Source organism: Epinephelus lanceolatus, chromosome 24 (assembly GCF_041903045.1).
Source record: "Epinephelus lanceolatus isolate andai-2023 chromosome 24, ASM4190304v1, whole genome shotgun sequence".
Lineage (NCBI taxonomy): Eukaryota > Metazoa > Chordata > Actinopteri > Perciformes > Serranidae > Epinephelus > Epinephelus lanceolatus.
In genome coordinates, this window is record NC_135757.1 from 12,617,525 (window position 1) to 12,635,495 (window position 17,971).

Genomic DNA, 17,971 nt, shown 5'->3' on the forward strand with positions numbered 1-17,971 from the left:
TTTATTAAGTTTGTTATTAAGAGTGAAACACATTTTCAGCATTGATTTCCACTTGCACAAACCTTGATTATGATTCACCACAACCAGCAGCAGTCATCATTATTACTAATATGCACCAAATGACTCTATTTAGCCTGTTGCAGTACAAAAGTACAGTGCTGGTTCATGTCAGCCAAGAGAAGTGCCAGACAGCAGCACCAAAAAAAAAAGTGTTTGTAGGTTTCATTCAATTAAAAAGTATTTTGCACCAATTCTCTTTAGACATTTCTGCTAATGAAATTTGAAATCCCAGAACACGGTGGGAATTGGAACAACTTGAAAAGCAGATTTCTGTTTTCTGTTTTCACTCTATCGTATCTGTATATCTCAAGTGAAATACAAAATGATGTCATATGATGTTTGAGTGTGTGAGTACCTGACCGGCTGCCTGGATGCTAAGGATGGCCACCCGTGTATCTGGGTCACTCTGGAACTTGTGGACGAGCTGGATTCGCTCTGAGGACGGGACGCTGCCGTCAATACGGATATAACCAGCCTGGGACAACAGAGGGAAGGCAACACAATATTTGTAACACGTGCAATGCTGGTTTTTACAATTATTTGTTTCAATCAAACACGGGAAAAGCTTAAAAGATACACTGACATGCATTTTTTCATTTGTAATAGGAAGACTGTTATATCTCATTTCAACATGTACATAGTGTCACTTTATATTTCAACATAATTCCAAGTTTTAAGGCCACACTAACCAAGTCTTGCATGTTACACTTTCAGGTGTATTTGCCTAGATTTAGGGCAACAACACAGACAGCCTTGAAAGCATAGTTCATGTACCTGCGCATAACTGGAGGAGATAATGTAAGTGTGGTTGTTTGCACATTCCATTGAATTAACTACAGGTTCACACAGTTCGGGAGGGACAGCATTGTCCGCACCTGAAAAGCCGGTGCAGGTTGTGCCGGAACATTAAAGGCAGGGAGCATTTTATTAACCTGTACCAGAGATACTTCAATGACAGATGTGTGAATGAATACCTCATAAGAGCTGCAATGAACTAGATACAGCAGGTAAAATAGCTTCTTTGAGAGAAAATGAGAGCAATAGTATTAACAGGATATTTTGTAACATTTTATAACGCCAAACAAAGAAAGCGGCGGCTGCATGTTCATTAAACCTGAACTTGACATTCACTGAGCTGCTAATGCACTGTGGCCACTGCACTCTTTTGATTCGGGTCCATCGGCCCTGCAGAGCTGCTCAGTGGCCGACAGTAGGAGAGTGTTTTCGTACTGTGCAGCTCCCACATGTGAATGTAACTGTAACTGCATGAATATAAAGCAGAACCTCGCTGAGAAAGAACACAGAGGTCTGTTTGACTTTTCCCAGAAAAATAAAGGTCAAAGAAATGTGTTCACAAAAACAAAGCATCCATCAAGTCTGAACATCTCAAGGCCACAAAACATTCTAATATCAAACCGCTGCTTCATCAGAGTTATACTATATTTACTAGTTTAAAGCAACTTTATTAAACAAACCCTCCAACCAGTTTGACGGCAAGTGAGAAATGGGAAAGTGTGGAGCATAAAAGCGGCGATAACGTCATGTGAGTTGTCTCTGTCGAGCCTCTCGTTGCAGTGTGTTGCCTGTCGTTCCTTTTTTTAGCCCATCTCTGTTAATTGGTGAGTGCGAACGCACCAGAGAGTGAGCGAGGAATGTGCTATCACACGTCGTGCCGCTGCATTACATTCGACGACACCTCCTCGACCCCTGCGTCACACACAAACACGCACACACACACACGCAGCCACACACTTGAACTCTTTCACAGGTTGCCGCGCTGAACTAAGAGACATCGTTTGCTTGTGATGACTTGTGAAATATGCCTTGGGAGATTAGCTGTGGAAGTAAAGTTTACTTTCTGAGAGAGGGAAAAAAAGACTTTTCTTCATGAGAACAAAATGAGCTCATTTAGATGATGATTAATAGATTATTTGATAGATGCTTCATTATAAACTTATTTGACTGTGTTTCAAAACACAATTAGCTTATTATCTAAACAGTGTACCTGCATTTCACTGCTCACCTGAACTGAGCACAGAAGTTGAAGACACAAATAATACAAGACTGCTAACATCTGTGTTTGTGAGCTTAGTGCTCAGTACTCTGTCTAAATTAATCACAGATATAGCAGGGATTTGACTTATAAACACAGCGGGAGTGAAGATGAAAGAATAAAACTTATGTATGGGGCCAATTACCTCTGGTTAGCCAGGAAGGGAGAGTAAAATATGAATACATTCTGCACATTTACTGCTTCCACGTTACTGCTAATGGGCAATTCAGGTCTCTGCAGCTGCGAAAAACTTAAAAATCGTGAATGGAAATGACAGAAATGAACATTTGTGCCAAAATGAAATACAAACCACAGAGAAACAGTACTCCCTCTTGTTTCAAAGTGATTGATAACACAAATTCCAGCACTTTTTAAACCATCTCTTTCTTTTCCCTGGGACAACCAGATTGAAGCTTTTTTCCAAGAGCAGTGTGTTATAACAGCTAAGTGCACAGGAAGCTGGTTTTCTGACTGATCATAACTGACAAAAGCTCTGAAATTACGGACGGAATAAGAAAGAACATTAATGGTTAGGTGACATGATGTTAAGCTGACACCTGCATGGTGTTCACTCACCTTTTCTTGCACATAAAACACAAAGAAATATGCTTTATTCATGAAATACCAAGACCTTTACGCCATTGTGCTGACACATAAAAAATGACAATTAAATACTTCAAATGCTGATAGGCAGAGACATGTAAATTGATGTTGGCTCGATAGCTTGTTAGCGAACTAGCTCCTGTGTAGCTTTTTTAACTAATTAGCTAGAGAAGTAGATAGTCTCGTGCGTCTGATTACTTTGCCGTTCTTTTTAGTTTGCTGCACTACACTTATTATGATCCTTTCTTTTTCTATATCTTCTTCTATCAACGTCTTTCATCAGCGGATATATGGTGGAAAAGGTCCATTGTGTGCATCGCCTATGCCTCAAGAGCATTTATACATCCATATGGTACATACTACAGTAAATAATACAGTATAATACAGTACAACCACAGACCACCTCTTTGAAGTTGGAGCAAACCAGATTAAAGCTTTCTGTTGCAACAACTGAGTGCACAGGAAGCTGGTTTTCTGACTGATAATAGCTGAAAAAGCTTTGAAATTATGGATAAAATAAGAAAGAAAATTAATGGTTACATGACATGATGTTAAAGTGACAGCTGCATGGTGTTCACTCAGCATCAATGTACCATGCGTATCTATACCTGTACAAATATATATCCATAAATAGATAAGCATGTCCCTGTAATTAGCAGGGATTGTGATCAGAGCTGCTATGGAACAGGATGACTTATAAAGACCTGCCTTAGCAGCCTGCATCTGCAACCAGAATGGGAGTTCAAACACAGGTCATGTGTCATGGTAAGTGTCATGTGTGTGATGGCTCTTACTGAGATCTGAAAGGTTGGGGGTAGGGAGGCCAATCATTTTCATGGTAGTGCGCTTTTGTTGGGAAATATGGTGTAAAACAGGGAGAACCGTGTAGGTCAACCTTGCTTTTATAAACTGGAGCTATAAAAACTTTATTTTGAACCAGCAGTCTGTTTTGAATCCCTTTAACGCGTTTTAGAAGATCCAGTTGTTTGCAGAGCACCCGAGGTTACCTTGGCCTCGATGGCGGCCTCGGTGCAGGCCTGCAGCATGGTGAGGTGGTGGGCGAACACCAGGAACTTCAGCTGCTCTGCCTCCAGCATCATCTTAATGTAGTCCTTCACAGCTCCCGCCTGGCCACACACACATACAGAAATAGACACAGATGAAAGAGAGCTACTGAATCCATCACTTCACTGGTGGACCACACACAGAGGAATTGGCTAGATCAGTGAAGAAGTCAATTAATCACCGCAGCATCCTTTCTGTGTGATCGATTCTCTATTGAATGCCAGGGATCCAGACTTTAAAAGGAGAGAGCACACAGAGCGACTAGGGCGCATTTGTCAGCTCGCAGATAGTGAGAGCAAATCAATAACTCACAACTTGGAGATATGATTGATGTGTGCTCTTTATTTTCAGATTTTGGATACACCAGATATTTCTCAGCACTTACCAACAACTTAATAAAGACGTTGGGCTTTTTTTAAAATGTCATCACAGTAGATGTATTATGATTAGGGGTCTGTTTAACTGGATGTTCAAAGCTTCATTCATAACATTTCAGATATTGACAGGACTTGCACATGGCCTTAAAAAATATATATTTGGCTGGTTGTGTATCAAAGTGGCAGCTGCAGTAAGTAAAAAATTCAATCCTCAACTATTTTATTCTTATTTGTTTGGTTTATTCTCATAACTGTTTTATTCATGCCTTTTTTCCCTCCACCTGTTAGTCTTGTTTTATTTATGAAGTCAAATGGTAACAATGCTGCAAAAACATCACAGTCCAAATTTATCAGGATCTCACTTGTTTCTGCTGAAGTCCCTGACCCTGATTGACAGTGTGAAGCTAACGATCTTAAAAAGAAAGCAGCAGAAGTGCGAGTGAGTTAACTGTACCCTGCAGGTATCCGTATCTATCATTTCACTGTGCGCTGCTGCCCAGCGATCACACTGTGATGGCTGTGGCCGTTCCCGCTACCTTCTGCAAAGCTGTAGTGGATGTGCTGTATGAGCGTGTCATTGAGCATCCGGGCTCGGCTCATTTCAGAGCCCCAGGCCAAAAAGCAGCCAAGAATAGCACCAACTAGTGAGAAATACTGAGTTTTGATTTGAGTCAAACAGGGCCCTTACTAGACGGTTTTGGAGACAGGCCTTTCTCCATGGTGTGAATCCCACCCCTATAATCTCCACACCTCCTGCAACCTGACAACCTCTGCCGCCATCACACCTGCTCTGGTGGGAGAACCTCTGTTTTGCCTTGCTGATAATTAGCCGATGCGCCTGATAATGAATCTCTCCGCCAGGCCTGCCGACCCTGTTCTGATCTGGGGGGTCCTCATTACTGACGGCTTGGCTTCGCCGGCTTCCTTCCGCTGAGTTTAATTAGTGCACAAACTTCTCGGCTGTCTGAAGCGGCCCGTTAGCTCGCTTTAAAGTCCAGCATCAGAGCTGTCCTCTCTGGGTAATTGGGAGCAGATGCTTGGCGAGTAAAGCAATAAAAATACCCCAAAGGCGTTTGGCAGCTCCGTCACCAGGCGGACTGGCAGTCAGGCAGGGGCCATGATGCTCGTCAGAGTGACATAGATGTGTGAATCTATCACACCATTCCACCCCTCCTGATGATCCAAAAAAAGAAGAAAGAACGCGATTTTTTTTTTCTGAAGTAGAAAGTGTGTCTGGCTCTAAAAACCAATAGGAGAGGAAATGAGACTGGGCCGGCAGTATCGGCTTTGAGGTGGGTGAGTGGGCGGGGGGGGCTTTGTAATGAAAGGAGGTCCAGTGTTAGGCTAAACTGAGCAGAAATCCAATCAGCAAACAACGCCAAGCGCAGAAAAGATCCAAGCTCACAGGCAGGCTGAGCGAGTAGCGTGTCGATGATTGCATTCAGTGGTTATCTCCGGTCTTCGTTAACCTCCAGGCTGCGCTCCTCATGGCTGAGGGCGTCGGGCTAATTGAGAGAAATGCCAGCTCTTGAACATGGCAGATGATTGGAAAGGGATACTATATTTATTGGAAATGTTTACTCAACTACAAATTTCAGAGACTAAGGAACTGCCAATATTCACAGCATTAAGATTGATGGGGAACTGATCAGCGGTTGCAAACTGTAATACTGTCTTACAAATGTTTCCACTGAGGAGGAGGAAATGTAAATGCTTGTTAGATTCTCGACACTGGTTGCTCTGACCCCAACCTTCCTCATTCTGTGAGCATAAAGCCACCTTCCCACATTGCTTATTTCTCTCTCATTAAAAAAAATGTCACTTCAAACTGAGAGCCAACGGAGTTTCCATAGCAACAACATCACAGAGATGCTATTTTAGTGTGGTGTGTAACTTTGAGATAAGGTGTAATCATGCCAGGCTGGACGCAACTAAATAATACCTCAGTTATAACTCCCTACTTTGTCTAAGTGCTTTCACTGGCGACCATTAGGCTCTGTTACCATGGCAATGCTTTCCCATGAGATCCCACTGAGTGGTCGGCTAAGCACTCTGAACATGATGCTGTACCATCAATTCACCATTTCCTGAAACATGAAAATGAATAAAAAATTGCATTATTTCGCCAATTTTTAAGCTATTTAAACAGTTCTGGGTAGTTTGATGATTTAACTGTTGGCTATCAGAGGAGTCAAAAAGGTTAAACTGTGTCCTGTGGAAGCTCAACCGTAGGGCACAGTTTCATCCATCTAGAAAAGTATGGCAATATGGCGCTAATGATGTGATGGTGTCTGTTTTCTCACAGTTTGTGTGGTTATGTAGAGCTGGGGGAAGCTTTGCTTTTAACTCAAAAATAAATATTGAGGGAGTCTGTTGCTTTTTTGGCTCCATTTGTTGTCTGGCGTTAGATGTTCTTATTCCAGTAGTTAATGTCCAGATGCAGTTTACCCTGTGTGACATCACAGGGAGATATTCTCAGGACAGCTTTAACAAAAAAAAGAGCAGAGGAAAAATCTAGTTCCTAAGTAATGATATCATTATTTCTTTAACGTATTAATAACTAATAAAATCAGGGAAAATTGTAACAAATTAAGCCAAGTTTAATAATTTTTTTTTTTAAATAATATCAATAAAAACATGATGTGCATGTATGCATTGAAGAGGCAGTTCACCCCAAAATCAAAAATGCATATTTTTCCTTTTACCTGTAGTGCTATTTGTCAATCTAGATTATTTTGATGTGAGTTGCTGAGTGTTGGAGATATCTGGAAAGTTGATACCTGGCTAGCTAGTTTGGCTCTATGGGCAGAAGCAGGCTTATCGTTTCTCTATTTCCAGTCTTTATGCTAAGCTAAGCTAACCAGCTGCTGGCTCTAGCTTCATATTCAGCATACAGACATGAAAGTGGCGTTGATCTTCTCATCAAACTGTCTGCAAGAAAGCAAATAATAAGCTTTTTCCCAGAACGTTACATTATATATTTATAAAATCACGTTTTAAAAGCAGAGCTACAAAATGAAGACCTTTTTTTAAATCGGTTTTCAGGCACATAAGACACAAGGCTTTTACGGGCTCTCAAGTCCTGCCTTAAATAAATGTAAAATGCATAGTGGTCAGACGAAAACCAAGGCTGCTTTTTCTGAGCTGTTGCAAAGTTAACATTTTCTCTTCTTGTCTGAGTTGATAAAAGACAGAGCAGGGCCAGCGGTGAAAGCAGCTCCTGTTGGATGTTGACTGCAGCTCACCGGCAATAGAGGTTTGAGTGCATTAAGTACAAATGCTCTAAAATGAAATATCGCTCTCAGCATCCAGGTATTAAAGTACTATGATGTTTGAAGGATAAGGTTGGTGTCCCTGAAAGTCCATGAAAAGATCAAAACCAACAGTGTGTTCGTCCACCTTTTAATACTTTCTGATTTCCCTGCCCTGTTTATAACACTCAGCTCTGAGCTTCCAACGGAAGGTCTTTAAAAATATATAGATTTACTTTAATTTTCACATAATTCGCTAAATTAAATGGGAGCGGAGTGGATTTTAGCAAAAGCTACATGAACAGGAGGAAACTGTGCATTTGTCGGGGACTATTTTCAGCTGCGGATTGATACACATTTGGTGTTCTAGTCAGTATTTACAGCAGCAGGATGGTGTTTGTGTGATTGAGTCAAAGCAAACTACAGTGTGTGTTCATGCTAATGAAGGAACATGTCACCCAGTGCAGCAGTGTGGCTCACTGATGCATTTTTGGACAACAATGGAGCTCCATGGCACAGAGGAATACGGTATCAGGCTTTGTACACACTCACAATACTTATTAGTAGGATTCAGAGGAATATAAAATATCACCAGCCTTACCCATTTAAGATATACGGTATTATGACACAGGCTGAGTTAAAAAAGATGTAGTGTGGTCTTTTATTACCTTGGCAATGGCTGTTTGCTTGTACATCTGTGTGACCAGACTCATGACTTGAGTGAAGGGGTTGTCCATGGCAGCAACCCCCGACCCCAGTCCCTTCATCAGTCTCTCCCAGTCTGCGAAGCTGGCCGAGGCCTCCTGCGAGCAAGGAGAGCGCAAAGACAGTGAGGCTGCGTCCTTTATTTCTTCATCCACCCTTCTCTCTCTCTGCTGTTTTTGAGATATAAAGGGCAAAACAATTAATGGTGCTGCTGGGTGTCCTACTTTCCCTGGAAGAGAAAGAAAGAAAGAGGGAGGAAAGCGAAAGAGAGAGAGAGATGGAGAATTCCCAAGGATGCCACCCCCTCCGACTGGGCTGCTGTGTTAGGTGGGTCATGTGCATCTCCCAATTATAGCCGCCTTGTGACAAGCCGGGGTCGAAGATGGAGAAGCAGCCGGGCCGGTACAATAAATCAAAGACGCCTCGTGTGCTCTCAAGGTGATTGGCGAGGAGTATTTAAGGCAAGAGAGGAAAGCGAAGAGGAGCGCAGTGGTGAGGAGCAGCATATGCTACCTCCTGCTCATAGACAAGATGTTTGTTGTTGGCATGTAGGTTAGCCCTGTTTGTCATAAAAACACATAGTGTATTAACAGCAAGTTTCAATATTTTGTACAATGCAGCATATTGTGCAGAAATGTGAACAGCATGCTGTACGGAATAATTGCAAAGCTTGGGTTTGATTCAATTTCCATGCAATAACTCCAGTGTGTCTATAACCTCAAGTGCTCCCGAAGAACCCCCTTGACTTTTTCTAAATTGTCTAACTTCAGAGCGCTTTGTCATTAGAGGTTATTTTGTGCCTTTTGTTCACAACTCCAAATTTCAGCTGTCTGGATTCAGGCAGCAACACCATAAAATGTGTAAAAATTCCACAGGAATGAACACTTTCTTTAAGCGCTGCATATCAAACGATGCAAAACTGTGAACCATATGGCAAGCTGAAGGAAGAGGTGGTCTGCGCGTGATTAAGCACATACATACACATAATGATGAGTGAGTGCAGGGAGGCGGGGGGGGGGTCACAGAGAAAGGGAAAGACAGGGTGAGAAAAGGAGAGACGTCTTATTAATGCGAGCACACGCACATATAATAAAAGCAAGTTTCACGACTGCATTTTTGCACTTGCACATTCTGGACTGCTACAATGAAAAGCGTCTGGTGAAACATGAAAGCTTTACACTATTTAGTGAAATAATTAGCATTTCAGTGGATTCAAACCTCGTCAAAGTCAAGGACAGCTGAATGAATAAATAGTATCATATTGCAGGAGCACAAAGCTGCGTTTCCTTTATGTTTCCTCTCTGATGTTTCACTCAGCAGCAGCTGCATAAACACAGTTTGGACTGTCGCTCAATGTTTATTTCTAATTAAAAATTTCATATTCCGGCATTGCTTTATAATCTGCTGGGGAGGGAGAAAACCTGAGTGGCTTAACACTCCACCCTTGATGATATTCACTAGACTAACACTGACAAAAGGCCAGGGCTGAAAACGTAAAGGGCAGGAGGGGCATAAAAAGTGTCTGCTGCTGAAGATAAAAGCCATCATTAGGAAGTAAAATGAGACAGGAGGAACAAGGCTGAACTGGTGAGCGGTCCTAGTGTACAGTGTGTATCGTCACTTTGCAAAACCATGCTTTAAAAGACAGTTTGTTTAGAGGAAAATAATGTCCACCCAGGCTTTTATGCTTTATATTGTTCATGATTTCATGCTTGTGGGAAGCACAATGGCCATCGCTTTGGGTGACTGGCCACTTCACATCTCCCTTTCTCATCTCTTAAAACCAGTCCATTTAGCTGGGAGCATAAAACGCCTGTCTATTATTCTCAGTGGACAAATACCTGTAAAAAAAACCCCACTCATATATTCATCTCATGAACAAAACAAAAAAACAAAACTGCAAAAACCAGCCACAGCCAGTTGTGCTTTTTGTTTTCACCAAAGACAAATGATCTGAGGGCTCATTTCTCTGAGGATACTATAGCTGCTGTTTCAGCCAACTTGAGATAACAGAGAAACACGAGAACAACTACGAGACATGACATGAACTTTTCCAACTGTTCTACACGTACGTTCTGTGGCCTAATTGGCACTGCTATGTAGAAACACTGACCATATTTAGCCCCCAATTAAAGCGTCCCTTAACATTTAAGGAGATTGGGGTAAAAATCCTGCATCATCACTTTTTTGAGTAACTTCCTCATTGTTGTGTCATTCCTGGGATGGTGGCTTGGTGTGTAATTAGCGCTGAAAGAGCTCCTCCAGTGTTATTTTTTTTTTCACACTCCTGCTGATATGATGCAAAATATAACAAAGTGGATGCTTCTAAATGTGTATTGTTCTTAGTGCCGGTTGCTCCCAGTGGGAAACTAAAACCCCTCGTAGCATTGACACCGGCGAACCAATGCAGTGAGTGGAGGATGGGCGCACAGGCCAGGTCCAAGCCACATTCACGTGCACACATGCATCTAGTGTGGCGTGGGAGGCAGAAACCGCAAACCAGAACTTTGGGGAGGCTAAAAGAGATGCAAACACCTACACACGAAACATGACATTTACTCTACAAATACCCTAGTATCCTCTTTACCGTGGTGGAGAGGGAACACACACACACACACACACACACACACACACACACACACACACACACACACACACACACACACAGGCCTCAGTGTATCTCTGCATCGGCTGAAGGGCAGTTATTTAATCTTAAATCAGCAATAGGCAGTTTTCATACTTTTAGTGCCGAAGAGAAGTAATATCCATCATGTATGAATGGATGAGTGAACTGCAAACATCACACTCAGTTGCAGATTTTACTTGGCATGATACACCAGTCATGCTGCTGCACATATGGATTATTTTCCAAGGCGTCTACAGGTATCAGACATTTAAATTTAAGCGTTTTAAAACCTTTTCAAGATATTTTTAAACCACATTTAAGACAAATTTTATTCAAGTATTGCAGGTAAGTGTAAAAGCTAGTATACATGTGGTCCCATGCAGAAGTAGGTTTCATGTGGGTATATGGTTGTGAGAGTGAGTTAGCTTTATCTACCTGTTATCTACTTTACCTGCTTTCCAACAGCTAATTACAAGTATACAGTAAAAAGACAGTCTTAGGTTTAAAGATCTGTAACATCAGAAATGTGGACTTCCTGCAGGAGAGTTCTACTCATTTTGACAAAGAGAAATTAAAAGATAGGTAACTCAAATTACATAAAATGTTTGGAGCAATTAGGCCTCACAAACTCACATTTAAGACTATTTAATGACTAGTGAGGCAAAATTGTTCGAAATTGAATTTAAGATGTTATAAGCCTTTTGAAGGATCTCCAAGTAAACCTGTTTTCATCTATATGTATGGTTGTGCCGAGAATGATCAGCGATGTCTTTGCCATTGTCAAGACAATATTTGGCTTATTTTCCCATTAACGTATTAAATTATTATCATTATTAATAGTAGTAGTAGTAAGAGTAAATCAATATTAAATCTAATTTGCCCTGTCATAGTTTCACATCTGCATCCCCTGCATAAAATTGACATTTGCAGCACCTACCCATGCACGTGCACACAGGCACACTCTGACCAGCTAAGCAAAGACCTGTGCTTATTAACAGGTTTGTGCCAAACAATGTAAGGAAATATAGACCTAATGTAACAGACAATGAAAATAAATGCCTGTCTTCAGTGGAATGTGCAGCATGAAAGACTGCAGTTTGACCAAAGGCAAAAACAGCACAGTCAACATTTCGTTTTCTTTTCGTTTCATGCCCCGTTTTAGCACTCATCTCTGAGGGACTGAAATCGTTCATAGATTCTATTATTTTGCGTTTTGTAGACCGACGTTCCAAGTGCTCTGCTTCCCTAAATTGTGCGGGGACACTCGGGTTTAATATTGACTTCACCACTACTGTGAAATAAATGTATTACTGGATTCTGAGACAGTAGTCTTGGGCTGCTATTTAGCTTTTATTTAGTCAAATAATAATAACAACAATAAAAATAACATGATTGACTGTATTTGTTATGAAGATCACCAGACACTATTTTCACCACTGGTTTATCAGTTGATTGTCTCATCTCTAAAATGTCCAAAAGTAGTAAAAATGGGCATCATCATTTCCAACAGCCAAGGGTGGTGTTTTCAAATTGCTGATTTTTGTCCAACCAATAATCAAAAATCAAAACATATCTAGTTTACTATGATATATAAACTGAGAACATAAGCAAATCTTCACATTTGAGAAACTGCTTGTACAAGTTTTCCAAGTCAGATTCCCTAAACCCTCTTAACTGCACAAACTTGTCTACATGAGACAATCTGTTAATGTTACCCAAGAGTAAAAAGAAGAATTTGACATGGCGGAGCTTCAGGAGCCAGTGGACAAAAACAGAACTAATTAGCGGTGTCAGTAGTGGAAACAATTAGAAAATATTAATGCAGCTGCCAGCGACGTGTCATCAGAGCAGCACCACACCGTAACAGAAATAAAGACAGAATGCTCTGACGTGAAGCTAGATGCTGAAACACGTCTCTCAAAAGCAAAGCGGTCCATGGCTTGGATGGAAGACAGGCAAGGGGAGGTGACAGTCATGGAAATGGACCAGAGAATATTATTCAGTTATGTTACACCGTCAGCTGTTATAACGGATCAGTTATGTTTCCCCTGACAGAGATTTGCATCAAGTCCCTGAGGCCTGAAGCTGCTGGACTGAGAGCAGAACTGTAGCAGTTGCCAGGCTGTATACTGCAGCACACACTACTCAATATTTGTCATTTTTGCCTGATAAATGACTTAAAACATTACACTGATTATCAGAATGAGACAAGGAGAAAGTTAAAGAAAATAGCAGCAAAACATCAAAAAGTGATGAGCATGAGACAGTCCATATTTCAAAGAATCGCTCCCTGTGCGGCAAAAAATATACAAACCTGGAGATAACCGAATTTAATTTTACTTAACAGCGTGAATCTGTGGCATCTCCATTAATCCAGATGTGACACTGGAGCACTTTGTGACACTTTGTGCTGGCGCATGTGTGAAAATGTTGAAGCTAAAGCGATTAATTATTTAGTCAATCAACAGAAAATTATGTGGAAACATTTTTATAGTTAATTAATTGTTAGAGTCATTATTTCAAGCCAGACATTTGATAATGTCACCTTGGGCTCTGGGAAATTATGATGGGCATCTTATTATTGTCTGACATTCCGCAAACAGCATTATTTATCAATTAATAATTAGTTTATAATGAAAACAATAGTTGCAGCTGTAGAAAATGTGGAAACATACATCACTTGTGTATAACAAGCAAATAATAAGTGCAATGTCTGACGAACGTGTACCTTTGCTGCCTCCTTTGGTAGGTCGAAGGGGATACGCTGACGGATTTTGGGGGGCAGTTGACTGAGCACTTCAGCCTTGAGACGGCGGATCATGATCTCACTCAGCCGCTGGTGTAGCTCCTCCAAGTTGGAAGCCCCCCGACAGTCCCACTGCCTGCGAGCCCCAAAGTACCTGCGAGAGAATGAATGAGAGGCGAAGCTGTGGCTGCTGATGTATTTTTTTTTTATACACTATTTTATCCGGGAGAAAGTTCCTAAGAAAACATACTTATTTACGGCAATGCCCTGAAGGAATAGTTAAACACATTTAAACATTCCCACCTGGGAGCTGCCCGGCACTACAACAACCTTCCATCGTTTACTGCTGAGCAGCTCTGCTGGAGCAGTCGGGGGATCAGTTTTTTGCTTAAGGGCACTTTGCAGAGCAGGAAACTATTTTGTCTAATGGCCACAGCAGCAGGTTTATCCCAAAACTCGACAGCAACTTTCACAATTTATCTGCCAAATGGATTTTTAGAATAGAACTGGCCCTCCACACAAAGGCTGGTTATCTGCCATATTGGCCGCAAGTATGGGCAAACTTAACAAGGCACTGCCAAAATGTGCTGTTTCACACTTGAGTGTTTAAACTTATAGTTGCTGAGGGTAGGCAATGTGATTCATTCCTTCTAAAATAATGTTCCTGCCTGATGTTGGGATTTGAACCAGCAGCTTTCCGGCTGTGATGCTGCTTCTCTGTCTCCTGAGCTGCTGCCATTTCCCACAATAACTTCACTTATATGAAGGGAATAGGAAGATTCGTTCACATGATACTGCCTCGTGTCCTTCTGTGTGTATGATCTTTTGTGTGAATGTGTTTATGTGGCTCAGAATGGCATTCCCCAGCCACACTAAGTGCTATTATATACAAAGTGTTATCATTAATGGCAGCGAGCCCATCCCCGGCCGAGCTGCTGACTTTGATGGACATCCAAAACAATGCATTTGATGTGTTTGTTCACACATGTAACTGATCGTCACTGGCTACTGGCAGCCAGTTGGCATTTAACGCTTGGCTTCGGTTGTGGTCTGGCTCTGACAACAAACCCTCAACTCAGCAGCACCGCCACTCCAGACTCAGGTACAGCCTACCTTATCCCAGCAGACACTTGAAAAGAGTGAGAATTTAATGGTAGATGACATCTATTTAAAACTCTACTAATTCCACTAAGCTAAGAACTAAGAGTTTATAAATAAGTACAGACCAAAATGAGGTATTACACTTAAAAGGATGATTCAATGTTTCAGGAAAAAAGCTTATTCACCTCCTTAGTGAGAGTTAGATAAAAATATTGATAGCACTCTGATGTCTCTCCATTAAATATAAAGTTAGAGCCAAGAGAGGGTTAGCTTAGCTTAGCATAAAAACCTGTAGCAGGAGGAAACAGATAACCTGCCCCTGTCCAATTCCCCCTGTAATACCACAATTTGTCATTTTCAACTTAAGGTTTTCTACTTAGGGTTGCATAGGTCTCTTCCTCTTCAAAACAGACCAGGTGATCAAAACCAGTAAAAACACTGAATAAAGCTGTTACATGTTACTAATTAGTGTTTCTCCGATGCGGTTTTGCATGTCAGAGACGGGCGGCTTGCCCACCACATGATCTCACCCTTTTTCTCTGATAACTTAATGTGTGCTCGCCTTTTTTCTGATCCAGACATTCAGAAAGTATTTACCGGGAGTCAAATTATATACAGAGGTCTCCCATTCTAAGAAACAAAGATATGCTGTGATTTAAACCAGTAAAGGCACAGAAAAATGCAGTTTAACGTTACAAAATCAGTGTTTTTCCAATCCTGTTTGTCACAGTGGAGTCAGAGTTTTGTTTGTCAGTTCCTGGCTACTGTAGAAACATGGTGGTGAACATGGTAATCTCCATAAACGAGGACCCACTCCTTATGTAGATATACACAGTCATTCAAAAGTCATGAAAACAAAATGAGATTTATTTTCATATGATTAAATAAAGAAAATGTACTTATTAAAATTAATTCCATTTCTGCCAATATACCTCCCTAGATCCTACACACTGGACCTTTGAGATGCCCTACATATAAAATGGAAAATTTTGTACGAGGTGCGTGTCAGCTTGTGTGTGTGTGTGCAAGTTGAAGACTCACCTGTAATGGGCATTGCAGTATTTCTTGGCATAGTCACTCCAGGTTCCAAACCTCTTGGGGTAGAGAGCATCAATCTGCATGAAAAGCTGTGTAATACAGAGACAGGAAAAGAACCTTAATGCAAAACCACATATTATATGGTGAGTATGTGTGAGTGTGTGTCTGTAAGGGAAGGCAAGACAGGGACTTGGGACTGTCTCATTTCTAAATTACCTTTTAATTGTAATATCCTTCTTCATATATATATCTCATATATTTTCCTCCCAATAATATTTACCTCCTTGTAATTATTTGTCCTATTTGTACCCATTAAAAAAAGACAGCATACATACATTAAACTGACTTTATCACTGCTCCCTACTTGGGCTAATGTCACACTATTGTTTTAGCATTCACTAGCACTGTCATTAGGATCTGATAATCTGTCATTCTGTTCATACTTTTACTTGAATAAATGCACTTAGTTACATTCAACCACTGTTTACATAAATAGAAAGGTTTTTTCCCATTTTTTCCAACTGTGGTCAATACATTCTTAATGATAGCAGTTGTAAAGTATTCTGTTTCTAGCCTTAAGAATATAAAAGAAAAGTTACCGGCATTCACCATATCCCGCAACTGTCTCATATCTTGTGGTAGCTTATGTTAGCAAACGTAAGCTAAATATTGCTATGTAACCTAAATAACTGTCTCTATCACTGTGGTATACCTGAGCTAATGCAATGAAACATTTTAGGATTTACCATTAACCAAAATCAGTCTCTTAGCTTGTGATGGCTAATATTACCTACATTTAGCCAAATATTTCTATGTTAACTGATGTTAATTAACTATGGCTGCTCTCTACTTAAGATAACGCTATGCCAAATTTTAGCATTTACCATTGTTCCCTACATGCCCCTTTGCTTATGCTAGCTAATGTTAGCTAACTTAAGCTAAATATTTCTATGTAACTGACATTACTTATGTGACTCTATCACTGCTCTGTACTTGAGCTAATGCTATTAGCATTTACCATTATTCCCCAACTGTCCCTTAGCTTGCGATAGCTAATGTTAACTAACTTTAGCTAAATATTTCTATGTTAACTGACATTAATTATATGACTCTATCACTGCTCTCTACTTGGGCTAATACTATGCAAACTTTTAGCATTTACCATTATAACATTGCGTGCGGCAGCTAATGTTAGCGAACTTAGGCCGCATATTACTTTGTAATCTAACTGACATTAGCTAGCTGACTCTATCACTGCGCTCTACTTGAGCTAATGCTATGCAAAAAAATTTTGCATTTACCATTATTCCCTAACTGTCCCCTTACCTTATGATAGCTAATGTTTGCTAAATTAAGCTAAATATTTCTATGTAACTGACAGTTGTATGACTCTATCACTGCTCTCTACTTGAGCTAATGCTGTGCTAAATTTTAGCATGTACCATTATTCTAACGTTTGCTATTTCTATGTTAACTGACATTAGTTATATCACTCTATCACTGCTCTCTACTTGGGTTAATACTGTAAAAAAAAAAATAGTATAACGACTATAACATTGCTTGCGGCAGCAAATTTTAGCAAATTTAGGCCACATAATCCTATGTAATCTATCTGACATTAGCTAGCTAACTCTATCACTGCGCTCCACTTGAGCTAATGCTATGTTAATTTTAGCATACCATTATTCCCTAACTGTCCCTTAGCTTGCCACAGCTAATGTTAGCTAACTTTAGCTAAATATTTCCATGTAACTGACATTAGCTAGCTGACTCTGTCACTGCTCTGTACTTGGGCTAATGTGATGCTAAGTTTTAGCATTCACCATTATCCTCTAACTGTCGGGTAGCTTGTGTTAGCTAATGTTAGCAAACATTAGCTAAATACTGCTGTGTAATGTCAGCTAACTTGACATGACAGTCATGAATTTAACAAAGTCAGTTTGTGACACTTATCTGCTTGTGCTACTGCCACACTATATTTCATGTCCCTCAATAATTTTACCACAGAAGTTAAACACACCATACCTCACCTGGAGATGTCTTAAACTGCATTAGTGTTAGCCAATATTTAGCACAAGCCAAAGTCTTGCTTTAACACTTAAGACCCTTTGGAAAAATTAAAATACCAACTACTCATGGAACTAGATCATTAACAGTAAATATTTTTTTCTTAATCTTTGTGCCAAAAAAGCTAAGCTAAGTTGACCAGCTGCTGGCAGAAGCTTATATTTAGTGCACAGCTATGGAGAGCTGTATTAAACATCACATCTTGGCAAGAAAGAGAATATGCATACTGTCTTTCCCCAGATACTGACCTATTATTTTAAGTTAAAGTTATTTTAGTAT

General features: G+C 40.4%; 1 protein-coding gene across 4 annotated transcripts in view; it reads right to left on the minus strand.

Annotated features, from left to right (window-relative positions):
- The window catches only part of zranb3 (zinc finger, RAN-binding domain containing 3), an 86,307-nt gene that overhangs the window by 48,024 nt on the left and 20,312 nt on the right, over positions 1-17,971 (minus strand). For all 4 annotated transcript variants that reach the window (XM_033615809.2, XM_033615805.2, XM_033615807.2 and 1 more), the window contains exons 6-10: positions 15,629-15,714; positions 13,469-13,640; positions 8,078-8,212; positions 3,724-3,843; positions 416-535 (exon numbers count right to left, since the gene is read on the minus strand). In XM_033615809.2, the coding sequence (XP_033471700.1) occupies positions 416-535; positions 3,724-3,843; positions 8,078-8,212; positions 13,469-13,640; positions 15,629-15,714 (633 nt within the window). The remainder of the gene's footprint in view (positions 1-415; positions 536-3,723; positions 3,844-8,077; positions 8,213-13,468; positions 13,641-15,628; positions 15,715-17,971) is intronic.